At 36.3% G+C, this 15254-nt stretch overlaps 1 protein-coding gene across 1 annotated transcript in view; it reads left to right on the plus strand.

Moving 5' to 3' along the window:
• The first annotated feature begins 11948 nt into the window (after positions 1–11948).
• LOC113228522 (tetratricopeptide repeat protein 25-like) overlaps positions 11949–15254 on the plus strand; it is a 25001-nt gene continuing 21695 nt past the window's right edge. Inside the window, exon 1 of the mRNA XM_026461861.1 lies at positions 11949–12198. Within this exon, the coding sequence (XP_026317646.1) occupies positions 12113–12198 (86 nt within the window). The 5' untranslated portion in view covers positions 11949–12112. The remainder of the gene's footprint in view (positions 12199–15254) is intronic.

A 15254-nucleotide genomic window follows, 5' to 3' on the forward strand; every position in this document is an offset into this window, starting at 1 on the left:
ACTGCCCTGGAGACGGATGTGAAGGCCCTGAGGAGGGCCTACTCCTCCGCAATGGCCAAGGCCAAGGCGCAGGTGGCCCCACCGCCGTGCAGCTCCGCGGAGATGCACGCGGGGGTGAGGGAGGCCATCGATGACCTCAGGCACGACATATTTACCTCAATGAGGAATATGATGGACGCCTACCTGAGTGACATCGAAAGGCGCCTCCCCGGGCGGTAGAAGAGGGACCCCTGGCGACGTAACAGTGCCCATCGCTGCCGCCACTGCAATCGCCCCCAGAGTGCCTCCCCCCGCGGCGCCACTTCCTTCCCCGGCCCGAAACGCGCCTGGCAGGCCGCGTCCCAAAAAAGCCAAAAAGAAGGACCTCCCGCGGAAGACTGCTGCCGCCCCTCCTGTGGCAGAACCCGGCGAACCCCGCCGCCCCCATTTTTTTTTTTGACGGGGGAAATCTTTATGGATATCCCTGAGCCCAGGGAGACTAAGAGATTATGTGGGGACTCTCCCTCCAGGCTGGAGGGCCTACCCCACTAAAACCCCCCCGGGTCTCCTCTCGCCGGTTGAGTCGGTGCCGTGGGATCAGTGAACATTCACCACGACGCCACCCGGCCGCCCTAGCTTACGCCAGGGCTCCCGCGCCAACGGAGGGGCGAGTCGGTTGTCCTCCGACTCGCCCCCCAGACGAGCAATGCCGTGCAATACAGGCTCCCAGGCGGGAGCGCCGCCTCGCGGCGCAGCGCATACGGGACCGGTGGAAAGAGGGCTAAAAAAAAAAAAGTTTCACGACTTGTTCGTCCCGTCACTAGGTATCATTAAAAAAAAGTTTCCGCAATTAATGCTATGTGACTCAATTTTCAATTGATAAGCGGTATGTTAATAAATAATTCAGCTAGATTGAACAATACAAAACCATTAATAAAATAATCCACAAGTTATACTTTCACAATACATTCTAAACAATATATAAATAAACTACGATAAAAGGTATCACTGATACGCGATCGAATAAAACCTTCATTCAGAACCGGAAAAAACTCATTTTTATCACGTACAACCCTCAAAATGGGAATCTAATGAACCTCTTGCTACCGTGCTCTACCATAATATAAAATCCAATACAAATGGGCCCTCAACGAACACTATTAACAAAAAAATAATATGAATCTTTTCATCGTAGTGTTATGGTTTATATTCGATTGCAAAAATAAAGTGTTAATGTACACGCAATATATATTACACGCTTTGTGCAAAGGTTTTTGTATCCAGACATGCACTTAAGAGTGAAAGAAGAATGAATAGATAAAAAAGAAATAATTAATGTTGGGGAAATTTGTATAACACTTTGCGAAGATGAACAGGTTTATATTTTATGCTAAAGCGTTAACTGAGTAAAGTGAGTCAAATTTTTTATGCCCGGACTCTTACTTAGATTAATAAACAGGGTTACACTGAGATGCGGCCAGTGACCTACATCTGCCATGAATTTACGGTGTTGACAGACGTTTAAAGAGTTTTCAGGTTAAACGCCCTTTTAGTTATGATTAGTGCAGATTGGCAAGTAAATCATTTTACAATTTATTTATAGCACATTTTTTGGTTTCTATTTCAATTTCTGAAAATCAGCTGTTTGTTTTTTTGTAAACGTCCAATACTTCTACAACAAAAGTGGTTTCCGTACAAATCACTAACTGTAGTTCGTTATTCTTGCGCCGCGACGCGACGGTGCTTCACCAAACTACTTCAGAAAAACATCATGAGGAAAATACTTATTTTTACATAGATGTATCAACATGCATGTTTCTTTCTATAATAACTACTACTACGGAGTTGTATAGCAGTAAATTTAATAGTTATTGACTTGACTTGTTTGTGAATTGACGGCCAGGAATATTGTCAGAAAGTTTGCGTTATTGTGAAACAGGATATTTGAAAGGTACCTAACCTCGTAGAATTTAGTAGCAGCAGAGCTTCTTGTGAAAGGTTCGTCCAGGTAAGTACTGCCACCTTACCTATTTCTGCCACCAAGTAGTAACGTAGGCATTACAGCGTTCGGGTTTTTTGAAGGCTATGGGTGCTGGTGAAATTATAGGCACATGGGACTTTTCAACTTATGTCTCGGGGTGATGGGCGCAGAAACAGTGCACCTCAGATCAATGCGATTTAAAGCTCTGAGTGGCACTGCAACAGTCATGGACAGGCGTGTCTCTTACCATCAGGCGCGCAACTTGTGCGTCCCATTATTTAGTATAATAAATAAAAAAGCTTAATAATGGTTCTTTGAATTTTTATTGAATTCATATTTAACTATTTGTTTTGTGAAATTACTCCGCTAGTTTGTTATAATTATTAATACAAAGATCGAAAACTCAGAAAAAATTCATTCGATCCGGCCGGACTGGAACCGACGTCTTCTAGCATACCGCATAATGTTTCTTTAATTATTGTAATTGACATGTTCATAATAATGAAAGAAAAAATAAATAAATAATAAACTATGGACGCTGCAAACTGTGGTAAAGGTATTCGGTACCTAGATTTGTTATCCGTCTGGTATCGCACGTCAAAGAATGTAAACGTTGTTAAAGCTCATAAAATATTCTTAACACTTTCGCTAAAAATCTTTGAACTTGCTTAAATATTTACCTACTCTTTCTCAATAGGAAATGGATAATGATTTGAGTTACAGGCATGACCTGCTACAGGCCAATAATTCCTCTGTAGTCATGAAATATAATATTATTAGGTAAAATATTTCTTGATATGGGCCGGGCACTGGTGTGAGACGCCACGTGTTGACACACTTGCCCCATCCCATCTCCAGAGGGCTGGCTCTGCAGCTGAGCTGACGGAAAAAATAAAAAATAATAAATACTAGGACCTCATCTACAACTACCAATTTACGGCCTTTGGAGTTGAAACCCTTTGCCCGTAGGGTCCCGGTGCCCTTCATCTGTACAAAATGTCCAAAAAATTTATAATATAATAATAATAAATCATGTATTTGGACATCTATGGCCCACTTGTTAGTAATACAAAAAGATACAGAATATTTAAACTTAAAGCTATTGTTAGTAGGTACAATTTACGGGACAATACATTGACAAACACAAGAACACGTATATGCAACTTACCGCTCGAGGCGCCGATAACCTCATGATCTCACCTGAACCTGGATAAAATGTTGAAGCATCGGCGCATCAAGCTTAGCCGCAAACATTTTCAGAATGCTGTTAGGACTAGAACGCAGCCTCGAGAGTAGTGACGCCTTTTTAATTATAGACTGTCTGGGAAACCCAAGGGCCTTGACGAACGTTTCAGTATTGCCATACAAAAGGGAAACGCTGCCAGCATCTTGGACACCATGCCGCGGGGACCCAATTTTATTCATATAATTTAATTCTAGTGTTACGTTCTAGTATTTAAGCTTTTATTGCACCTTACCCGTATAATAGTTTCATTAAAAATAATTACACATACCTATAAATATCTCTTTATAAAAATCAAATAATGCTGAAAATAGTTTAATGTGCCTTTTGCAAGCTTTTAATAATTTCATTAGTACTTTTCAAGGCAGGATAAATACAAATTTTATCCTATGTAATAAAATATGCAGTGAAGTTTATATCCTTATTTAAACTCTTCTCCTCAATGGGCAACCTTTGAGTCTCATAAACTCATGGTAATTTCTACACGTATATATTCAATGCATGTGGTTCTAACATTATAACACCCTTATCTTAGAATAACGGTCAACCGTCGGGTGGCGTCTAATCAAGAATCTACTGTACTACCCTTTCACTTGCCACTTCCCTTGAGAATTTACTACTTAATTCTTTTCTTGTTACAACGAAACTTCTCTATCCGAGTGCTATTTCTCTTTAGTTAAATTACAAAACCGGCAATTTTCTTTTTGATTTACAATACCCTTTAGCCTGAGCACTTTTGTGCTGTTTTATTTTTATGCCCGAGTTCTAATATGAAATTGATGGTATCGTGTTTTTACATTTATTATTATTTTTAACCCCTGACGCAAAAAGAAGGGAAGTTATAATGTAAAAATATGTGCTTGTGTGTCTGTTTGTGGTATTGTGGCGTCCAAAGGGATGGATTGATCTCATAGCGATTTTTTTTCTATTAAGTGGCCAATTTAATCGAGATGGTTTTGTTCATTATTACCGCGTATTACATTGAATTAAACGAAAGTGTTGACACAATTGGGTACTTACTCAATTGTGAAAGTACTTAAAAAAATTTTTTTTCAAGCCAGGAAGATAACATAAGTGAAAAGGTTATAATTAAAATAGAAAACAAAGGATGAGTATGCTAGTGATCTTTTTGGATTTTTGGTTCACTTGAGAGCCTAAAGGCTTATTTTTATATAAGCGATAATGTTCAAACCTAACCGGACAACGATATTGCTATAAGTAGCGAAACTTTCTTGATTTGTACTTACCCGTTTAAAAAAAAATGAAAATTGATCACTTATGTAGTACCTTTCTCCTATCTTATTACTGTAGAACTGGATTACATTTCATCATCTCAATAAATTTATCAATTATCTGTTTCGATATTATGATCGCAAATGCGTCCTTCTGTTATAAATACAATGAGCCCACAGTCGTCATTAAGTGGGGTATGGACAGGAATACATTTGCCGATACTTCCGCGCCGCCGCCGTCCAGTGGAATCTGTTTCGCAAAGCAAGCGAAAAGGTACCGCCTACGCGGTATTCTGATACCCGGCGGAATACTGCGACAGCGATAGCGAATATCCATAAATCTGAATAGGCTTTTATAAGAAGGAGAAAATTAAAAGTAGCCTTGCTTAATATTGTTTCGTTTAATTGTGGTTTAATTCTTCTTCTGACCAGAAATAGTTAATGGTATACAAACTGGGGGACTTTCCACCTGATTTACGTCCAACACTAAGTAGTATATTTAATATTGAACACGTTGTCGGCCATGTGACATAAACTTTTAAGATTCCAGTAGGTACCACTAATTACTCTGTATCTTTCTGACCTTAATAAAGTATATGAACTCTGATTTATGATAGAAATAGATAGACATAAAACCTTACAGTCAGAATATTTTACTGTTTTCCCAATATCCTATTCCAATCTTAACTAATCTTAATAATCAATATTTAATAATAATTTACAGAATTTTCCTATACATCTAGTCAAAAATACGGCAAGATATATACGGTTAGTTGATTCACAAATACATAAAATAACTCTAGCACAATTTTGGCCAAAATTCTATTTGAATCACTGAATACCAATTGAGGCCCATTCAGTTGTATAAAAGGCACCCACTTTTCAATTCGGTATAGTGAAGTAGTTTCTAAATGGTTTGGATGTCTGTTTCATTGGTTTATGGGGAATTTAGGAAATAGGGACCTAGAAATTTTATAAACAAAGTTAAAAATCCCTACACACTCAGTTCGAGTGGATTTTTTTAGCATAATATAAAAAAAATACAGTTCCTCACCCAAGGAGCACACTTTATACGCCTTAAAACTGTTATATCTATAAACAGTCTTAATATGGTATTGATTTAGATAATGGTTCTCTATAAATGATTTCAGAAAAAATAAATATCACTCAAGTCAAAATTTTAACACCTTCTTAATACCAAACAACTTAATTAAGTGTAATCTCTCTTAAAATTTACTCTTATAGTCCTTATTTTAAGTTCATCTGTAGAACAACTGATTATTTTTAGTAAAATTGTTTTATGCACGTCCAGTAAAATCTATTAATACTCTAAAAACTAGTGTTCTTAAGTTTATTCTAGATATATTTAATTTATAGACATTCTGTAGTGTTTGTACTTATTGTCATCACGTTATAGCGCGTCTTCAGTAGATTTTATTTTTAAAAATCTTACAATTAGGTATTTTACTCTATTCGACGTTGTAAGAGTTCATGCAAAATGGATAAACTAAAGAATATTAAAAGATCTGGTAGAGGTGATGAACCTTGGATATTAAGTCACATCATTCGATACAATCAGCGTTGGCAATACCAATTGAGCAAAGTCCCCAAAAATCACGGTTAAAATCCCCAAATTTGGGGAGAGCAAAGTTCATATTCCCCACGAGTGTCATTAAAATATTCCATAAATTTATATGATAGGTATTTTATCCACCTTTCTATGACACATTTTTTATATAACACATTCCATATAATTATACAGAATAACGTTTTTTTGCGACAAATTGGATTTTTTCAACTGTTTTTTTTTGACCTAGTGTTTTGAAAAGTTTTTTATTGCATAATACGCTCACTATTCCTATAACTTTTATAAAGGTTTTGTTATACTGTCAAAAGAAAAAAATCGCTTAGAAACATCGCGTTTTGTAGACAATCATAGAAGCTTCTTAAGAGTGAATATTCTTCTACAAGATCAATTACTTAAAGCAAGTAAAAATAATCTTTTCGTATTCTAAAGTTACTCTATATATAAAGTTATGGACAAAATGCTCCCAACAGTGTATTGATAAAAACTTTAAATTCTTATCGCCATTATTATTTTTAAAGAATGACTATGAAGACTTAGCTGAGAAAAATTTATTTTCTCTTAAAAATTAAATCTAAGTTGAAATTAGCTTGAAGAAGCCTAGAACTTCTTTACTTGAGAAAAAAGATAAGAATCACTCTTAACACTACCTACAGATAGTTTCTCAAAGCACTCTTGTGATCTACTTATAAAATAGTGCCCACTTTTACTTTAAATTATCTAGAAACCTTCTTCGAGATATCTTGAGGGAATTTGAAGTCTTAAAATATTCAATCGAATTAAATTCTATTAGATATCTTATAGTATATATGTAGATGTGGGTGTGCTGCTTGGGCAGTCATCATCCAAAACTTTTTGGCGATAAAAATAAATACTTTTTATACAAATTGAGGAATATTTTCTGTTTCAAATTCAATTTCTGAATATCAGCTATTTGCTTTTTTCTAAACGTCCAATAGTTCTACAACAAAAGTGGCTTCCGTACAATTTGCTAACTGTAGACCGTTATTCTTGCGCCGCGACGGTGCTTTATCAAATGACTTCTGAAAAACATTAAGAGGAAAATACTTATATTTACATAGTTGTGTCCACATACTATAACTACTACCACGGAGTTGTATAGCAGTAACGCAGAAGAAACAAGCTTTAGATTTGTATTTTAAATGTTTTATACATCCTGAATTTGTTCTTTAGATTTATTAACAAGTATCCATTTAATGAGAGAGATATAACATTTTCATCATCCAATTTTCTCCTCGAAAATGCAATTACTTAAAATAATAAAAGAAAAACAGTAGCGGAATGGTAAAAAGTCAAGTTCATGGGAATAAAATTAAATATACAAATCTTTTTAGGAATTTCCGAATTTAATAATGATAGGCAAAATATCCATATTTAATTAAACAAGTTATGAATATGTGTATAATTTCATAAATTTAGATCTCGTGATAATATTAATGGTAAATGACAGATATTGAGTTCATTTATCACTATCACTACACCTTATTCCACTTCACGTCATTTCTGTTTCTATTTTTTTTTAGAACAAATACTTTGTGTAAGAAGTTAAGCTTAATCATCATCATTGATCGTTCATGTACATCTAACGTCCCACTGCCGGATGCGGGTCTTCTCGAAAATCCAGTTTGTGAAATTATAACACTAGAATGTGGAGATATGATAAGTGACATTATTAATAATATAATTGATGTTAGAGTTATTACAAATATTAATTTTAATTAAAATACTTTTATAACATATTGTTATGTAGCTCCATCCACGTATATATGTATATGATCAATTTATTAAAATTCCGTAAACACGAGATACGTACAAAGTCTGTCAAGGAAATAAGTCAGACGCCTTGGAAGAGCTCCTTATCTCAAGTTAAATTGATAAGACAAAGTGGAAAACACATACGCTCCTATCAACGTTGTATTAAGGACAATAGAGTGGTGCAACTAATTGGCTTTTGAAAACAGCTGTTTATTCTTTGTAAAATGTCATTACTGTAATGTTAGTTAAAACTGCCACTACAAAGAGCAGGAGACGAACAAGTTGTACGCTTGGTGGTAATCGACATGCCCATAACAGTTGCAGTGCCGCTCACAGCTTTAAATAGCAAACATCTGAGGGGCACTGCCACTGCGTCTGTCACACTGAAACATAACTAGTGAAACACAAGTCCCATGTACCTGTAATTCACCAGCACTCTTATTATCCTTCAAAACTGGAACGCAGTAATGCTCACATTACTGCTTGGCAGAGGAAATATTTAAAGGTGGCAGTACTTCCCTTGACGAATTCTTTCACAAGGCGTTCTACTGCTTCTAATTTGCTACTAAAAGAAACTACTGTCGTTTTCGATATGTCCCCATTTACTGACCTATACATAGAGATTTTCGCGGAGTCTACGGGCCCCCCGGTAAGTCCAAGGTACGGTAGGCGTCCAGGCCAAGCCCTCCGCCAGTGATTCGCCTTCACGGGTGTCTGGCGGACTCGAACTTAGGTATAGACTCGTCGGGGATTTGTGATTAGCTGTAGGGATGGACACGTTCTTCTACTCCGGTAGCATGTGTCCGGGGCATTCATCCCCCGCGCAACTATCGCATCTTAGTAGCGGTCTAGACGACGGCTTAAAGTGTGGAGATGCGCGTGGCACATGAGCTACCCTTTACGTTGGAAGCTAAGTCCGGACATTGTCACTGAACACTACGACCGACATCTCCGGCACTAGCCCGGAGAGGAGCTAAATATCCTTCGGTCCCTCTAGACAAGTAGGTTTCTGGGAACTGAAATTGGGTAGTGGACTTTAGAGTCAACGGCTTAGCGGTAGCAACCACTAGGTGTGCAATGCGCAACAGAGGTGAGCGTGTCAACAACCTACCATTTTAAACGGGCTGATCTGGGGTCAGGACATGACTGATAAGGTCTCTGTGCGGACGGCACTATAACCTGTGCAAGTATGCACAGGTTATAGTGCCCTTTTCGTATAACCAAGAGGTTGATAGGGAAGGTTAATATAAACAAAACTTATGTAGAAAGATGTGTGACTGTCTGTGACAATTTTTTTCCAATAGCAAAATATTCTACAAGCAAACACAAAGTCAAACATAACACTTAAAGCAAAGTTATCCAACGCTCTCGACTAAAACACTCTAGGCAACGTTCAACGTCATCTCTACTACACTTTAAAACTGCAACATCCAAGAAAATTTCAACGGAACATATTTTGTCAGTTTTATCTCTCTTTGAAAGCGTATAAACTTTGGTATAGCGCTAAAAGGATTTTTGATACTGCTCCTTTGTCTGCTTCCGAACGTTATAAAGTGACTTATACAGTCTGTCGTGATCCTGCTTTCATACAAAAGATTTCGCACATTTGTGGCCATACCTCAGTGCTTTCCACTAAGATATTCACATCGTATGATTAATTATAGAGCTTCATTTGCGACACTATAACAACACAATTTTGTCTCATACATAATCTTTAAGTAAAGTTATAATTGTAAATTTTTACAAGCAAATTTTTTATGATACTAAGCACATTGGGTCTGTGATATCAAGTGACGGGACTAACAAGTCGTACACCTGGCGGTAAGCGATACGCCTGTCCAACACAGTTGCAGGGCACTGCAACACAGTTGGATGGCAATCCATTAAATTACAAAGATCTGAGGGGCAGTGCCACTGCGCCCGTTATTTGGAGACATAAGTTGACAAGTCCCATGTGCCTGTAATTTTAGCAGCACCCTTACCAGTTGATTATTATTTATACATAGGGCGCACTATAAGTTTCCGGAATTGGCCACTTACATAAACAATATTATTTAACACTTACGTAAAAAAGTAATTACAACATTTGAAAATGGAACTCTTTGGCTGTAGAATACAGTTTGTTGCATCTGATTGTCACTTGTTTTTACATTATGTCGTCATTTTAGAAATAGGCTGTCTACATCACCATGTATTTAACTCGTGAAAATTTTCGTAGTATGATTTTCTACGACTTTAAGTGTAATTTAACAGCTCAGCAGAGCTTCGCTCGGTTTCAAACTGCTTTTGGCGATGAAGCACCATGCAAGACGACTATTTATAGCCGGTTTACAGAATTCAAACGCGGTCATTTTCTACGAAGGGGCGTCAAATTTGGGGTGGGACATAGTAAAATGAGACGAAACATGGGTTTATAGTTACAATCATACATACGGGTCTTTCGAGATGAGCCGGAACCAACATATAAAAATAATATAAAAAATATGGCGATCGTCGCCAGTGCCAATTTTCCATTATACGTTACCACGGGTTGCTGAAGCTGTCACTGTCAAGAGTAAACTCGAACCATCAACGAATTTAATAAATTAAATTATGTTGTTTTTTTACGAAGGATTTATGTAATTTTCTATAATTGTTTTTAATTTATTTTGCATTCACTTGTAAAATAAAGCTGACTTTATTTTATTTATTTTTTAAATGCATTTGCGATGGAAATTAAAACAAAGTCAGAAATAGTAATAAGAAAACCAATCTTTCGATTTTCCTGCAGCTTCAATCCAACCTTCTTTTATTTTAAACTCATTGCAAAAACTTAAAAATTAAAAATACTCTACGTTTAATCTACGAGTATAATGGAATTTAAATATTTTAAATATCTAAAACACATAAATTTTTCTTCAAGCAACAGCAACATCCAAATTGACATGAAATTGAAACGTTTGTCGAAATATGAGTTGTGTTAAAGTTACTCGAAATAAAATGTTTAGTAATAATAATAACAATAAAATAAAAGAAATCAATTTAACGTGAATGCTTTTCGCTTCGATATTTTAGGGACAAAAATCATAGTAAAAAATTCAAACATTTTAGTAAAAATTTATTGTCGATAAACATCAGTCTTCGTAAATGAACATCACAATATTTGAGTCTAGAAAATTTCTATGGAGACAAAAAGAAAACATTGAATAATAATAGAAATAGTAACTAAAAATGCAAATAGCCGGTGGAATGTTATCTCACTGGTTTTAAAATTTTTGTTTTCACTCCAATTTTTATAAGGTGTATCGCTATAATTTGGCATTTTCACGTTCTATCAGAGGTCTTGTATGTACAACGATCGCCATGTCACTGTGGCGATGTTTGTAGGCATGTCACACGTGTCATGGTCAAAATGACCATATCGAGGCGACGCGAACCACGCTCCCATACCGTATCTCCCCTTTTTTTCTATATCTATGGTCCCGACCTGGCACCTTGTGACTTTTATTTATTTCTAAAAATTAAGCGGCAGTTGCGCGGTCAACGATTTTCATCACCTGAAAGGGCTGTCGAAGAGTATGAAAAATATGTTTCAGAGATTGTCACGGAGGAGTGGCTATAAATGTTTTCAAAATTGGTTCATTCGTATGAAAAAGTGTATTAACGCTAACGGATAATATTTTGAGAAACAATCAATTCATTTCAGACTATTTATGGTATTTTTTCTTATTTATTCCGGCAACTTACGGTGCGTCACACGGGTGCTAACATTACTGCTTGGCAGCAGAAGTAAGTTGGGAGTACTGCCCTGGAAAAACTCTTTCTCAAAGAGGTCTACTCCCATTAAACTAATTGCTTAAACGTAATTGTAAACATTATTAATAGTTAGTAAATAATACTAACGTAATATTGGAGGCTCATCTGCGAAAGTTTGTGTATGAAAACGAAACAGAGACTAATAAGAAAGCTTAAAATACATCGAAATTAAGTCATCTAGATTTCTTTTCAAAATAACTTGTCAATTGACATTGTAATACCAAATATGAAATGTACTTGCATATCAGACGATCTATCAAGAAGCTTTTTAATTATTTTTCTTCTCTAGCGTTTAATTTTAGTATTGTGTGCTTTGTTTTTATTTAGAACAAAGTTGATCTTTGAAAGAAAATCAATTGTGTAAATGAAAATTCTTTATCGTTCACTCTTAGCTTTTTTCTTTTCCGCCATTTCAGTGTCGTCGTTATTCTTTAGGGCGGAAAGGCTATTGTCACCTTGTTTGCGCTCTAAAGGACATACACACCTTGTAAAAACCCACGTAGTTATTGTTGCAAGACACAATGGCACTTAAAATGAAGATGAGAAAAAAATTGGAATTCGAAGAGAAGCCTCTGTTTAATGTCGTAACTGTATATAGAGAAAGAGGGTAAGTCGACATTGTACAGATGACACTAAATCAACTTCTACTCTAAATTACCTATTGGATGCGTTTACTTCGCACTTTGGATATCTTCTTATTTTATTTGAATAGATCGCACAACAATTTTGTTGTTTAGTTATTTCAATGTGATAACAATAATAATAATAAAGTTTATTTTTCCTCCATAAAATACACATTACAGCTTTCTAGTTTACACGTTAAGTTTCAGTAAGTATAATTTTGTGGGAGAGTGATGCCTATGTGATTGCGTCAGGCCACCAGCTTTCTACCTCTCAGAAATACATGTTATATAAATATTTTCACAAGGCATTTTTAACACTACTTGCGTCAACGAACAATATTGTTAAGTCGCTTCTCAATCCACAGATACAAACATGATATTAATCTTACAAATTAGGATCTGAAAATGAATGATTAGTCATGTATAAGTGTAATATAATGTGCCAGAAAACCTCACACAATGATTTGGTCTCAAACTAGGGACATCCCTATACTACGAGTACCAGAGCAAACCAAAGAAATCAACTCGGAGTTTGTTTCCAAAATTGGTCCTACCGGGAATTGAATACGACGACATTTGACGACCTCCATGGTCGAGTAGCTTGCTCACCGGTTTGTATGGTATCGCCATCTCGAGGTTCGATCCCGGCCGGGTCAGTGTAGAAAAACTAACTTGTGCTAGTGAAATTATAGGCACATGGGACTTGTCAACTTATGTATCAGGCGGGCGCAGTGGCAGTGCCCCCCAGATCTTTGCGATTTAAAATTCTGAATGGTACTGTAACTGTCATGGATAGGCGTGTAGCTTACCATTAGGAGCACGACTTGTTTTATTTAAAAAAATGTTGGAAAGAAAGATTGAGGCAACAAATATACCCATATTTTATATTAAAATTATCGGCTAGCACCATTTGCTTAATTAAGTAAATTGAAACGAAAGTTGACAAGACGCCATGTAGGCTAGTTCGCAGTCTTGCTCCGGCAGCCTACGTCACTTCCACTAACCGCCCTGCAATAGCAGCGCCACCTTCAACCAATTCGACGCTACCAGCTACCCGGGTGGTTGGGGAAGTAGAGGGACATAGCCAGCCGACCTATATCTTCTTCGTCTTGGGGTGCCATCTCCTACCGGAGGTTGGCTATCATTGTGGCAATTTGGGTCCGTGAAGTTGCAGTTCGGAACAGTTCTGTGGTACTTATGTTGAACCACTCTGCAAGATTCTGAAGCCACGTGGTTTTTCTATGACCACGTCTCCTGCGGCCTTGCAGACTGAGTTGCAGTAGAAAGTATTTATCACTTCCCATAATGTGCCTGAAGTACTGCAGCTTCCTCCTTTTTGCTGTTTTCAGCAGCTCCAAAACCTTATGCATCTTTCTCAATACGTTGTAATTGGTTTCTCTGTCCGTCGACGATATTTACGTACTTATTGTGACTTCAATGACTTCGAGGACCAGTAATTAGTATTCTAGGCTCTTGATGAGGAAGGTCACAGATTCGATCATACCAATGACATTCAGGAATATACATTTCTAAATTGTGATAGGTCGAGCTCTTATGGGTAGTTTATAACTAATATAATAAAAAATATAATATAAAATTTTATAACTAACTGGCTATCTAACAGTTATATTATTGCCACGAAATTTCTACAAATAGAATAGTCTACGTTTTCTTTTTATCCGTAAAAAATCTTACGGACTATTAACTTCTGTGAGAAATTTGGTCAAAAACACCGTATTGAGGAATTTCTGCCCTCTTTCTGTAACTAACGCATAAGCATTTTTACCAAAATGCTTTCGAGATATTGGCACCTAAATTTTTTTTTCTTTGAAAAACTTCAATTATACTGATTCTACTTGACAATAAAACTGAAAGTAAATAACTTTTTTTTATAAAAAATAAGTCCGCATTTGATATCCATATCACCTGATGGAAAGTGACGATGAGGTCGACGATGTAGCATGCACACCTTAATAATGCCTATTCACTCTCGCCTTGAAAAGATACAAGTTCATTCCAAGAGTTCGGGTAATAATTCCGCAGGCAGGGAATTCCAATCCCTAGCCGGTCGCCATATAAATGTAGAAGTAAAACGCTCCGTGCGAATCCTGGGTATTTTCACAACATAGAGGGGGAACCCTAGCCCATGTCAAGTGCACCGATGATGGAAAGGGGAAGGCGGAGTCAAATTATGCAATCCCATGGCACACTCTCCGTGATATATCCCATAGAATACCGATAAGCAGGCAACTTTACGCCTCTACTAATTCCAAGTCACCTATAAGCCTCTTGTCACGCTATAACATATTAAAAACCGTTTGCAAATCTTGTTTCGCTTTTTCCAGATATTACTATGTCAATAATTCAATTTTGTTAAATTAATTAATTCAATTTTGTTTGTCGATTACGTTAGTTATGGTAATGATTTTCCCATTTAAAAAGAAAAAACAAAAAACATTTTTCGAAGTCATTACTTAAGAAGTAGAAGTGAATACTTATATATTTATATTTGCTCCGATTTGTTTTCTATAGACAATGCCCATATTTTACAATGGGATCAAATTTGGTCAATCGTCGTTGATAATCCATTTTTTTTTTCATTTCGGTTTAATACAATCTAATTTTACGTTAGAAAAACAAAAGCACCAATCTTGCGGTTATGAAAATTAACCAATTCCGTCTTGGAATCTTGTGACGGAAATGTTCCTTCTAATTGAGTTAGGAGTGTTAGGGGCTTCTTAAACTTTCTTGATTTTCTTAATGAAATTTCGGAGGAATGCTCGAAACTAGAAATGGGTTTGTGAAACATTTTCCTTCTTTAACGATTAATCGGCTAGTAAAAATGTAATTTATGATGAAAATTTTTAATTTTTTCCATCGAGGCCATCGTAAACTTGGGTAATGAAGATTTTTACGAATATTTGCGATAGTATTTAAGCGATAGACTTAAATTTTTTATCATTTAAAAAAAATTTAGAAAAAAATTATTATCATTACATTTGTATACTACGTAAAAAACACTATTTGAAAACAAATATTA

This window comes from Hyposmocoma kahamanoa, unplaced genomic scaffold, assembly GCF_003589595.1.
Source record: "Hyposmocoma kahamanoa isolate Upper Pololo Valley unplaced genomic scaffold, ASM358959v1 232, whole genome shotgun sequence".
Taxonomy (NCBI): Eukaryota; Metazoa; Arthropoda; class Insecta; order Lepidoptera; family Cosmopterigidae; genus Hyposmocoma; species Hyposmocoma kahamanoa.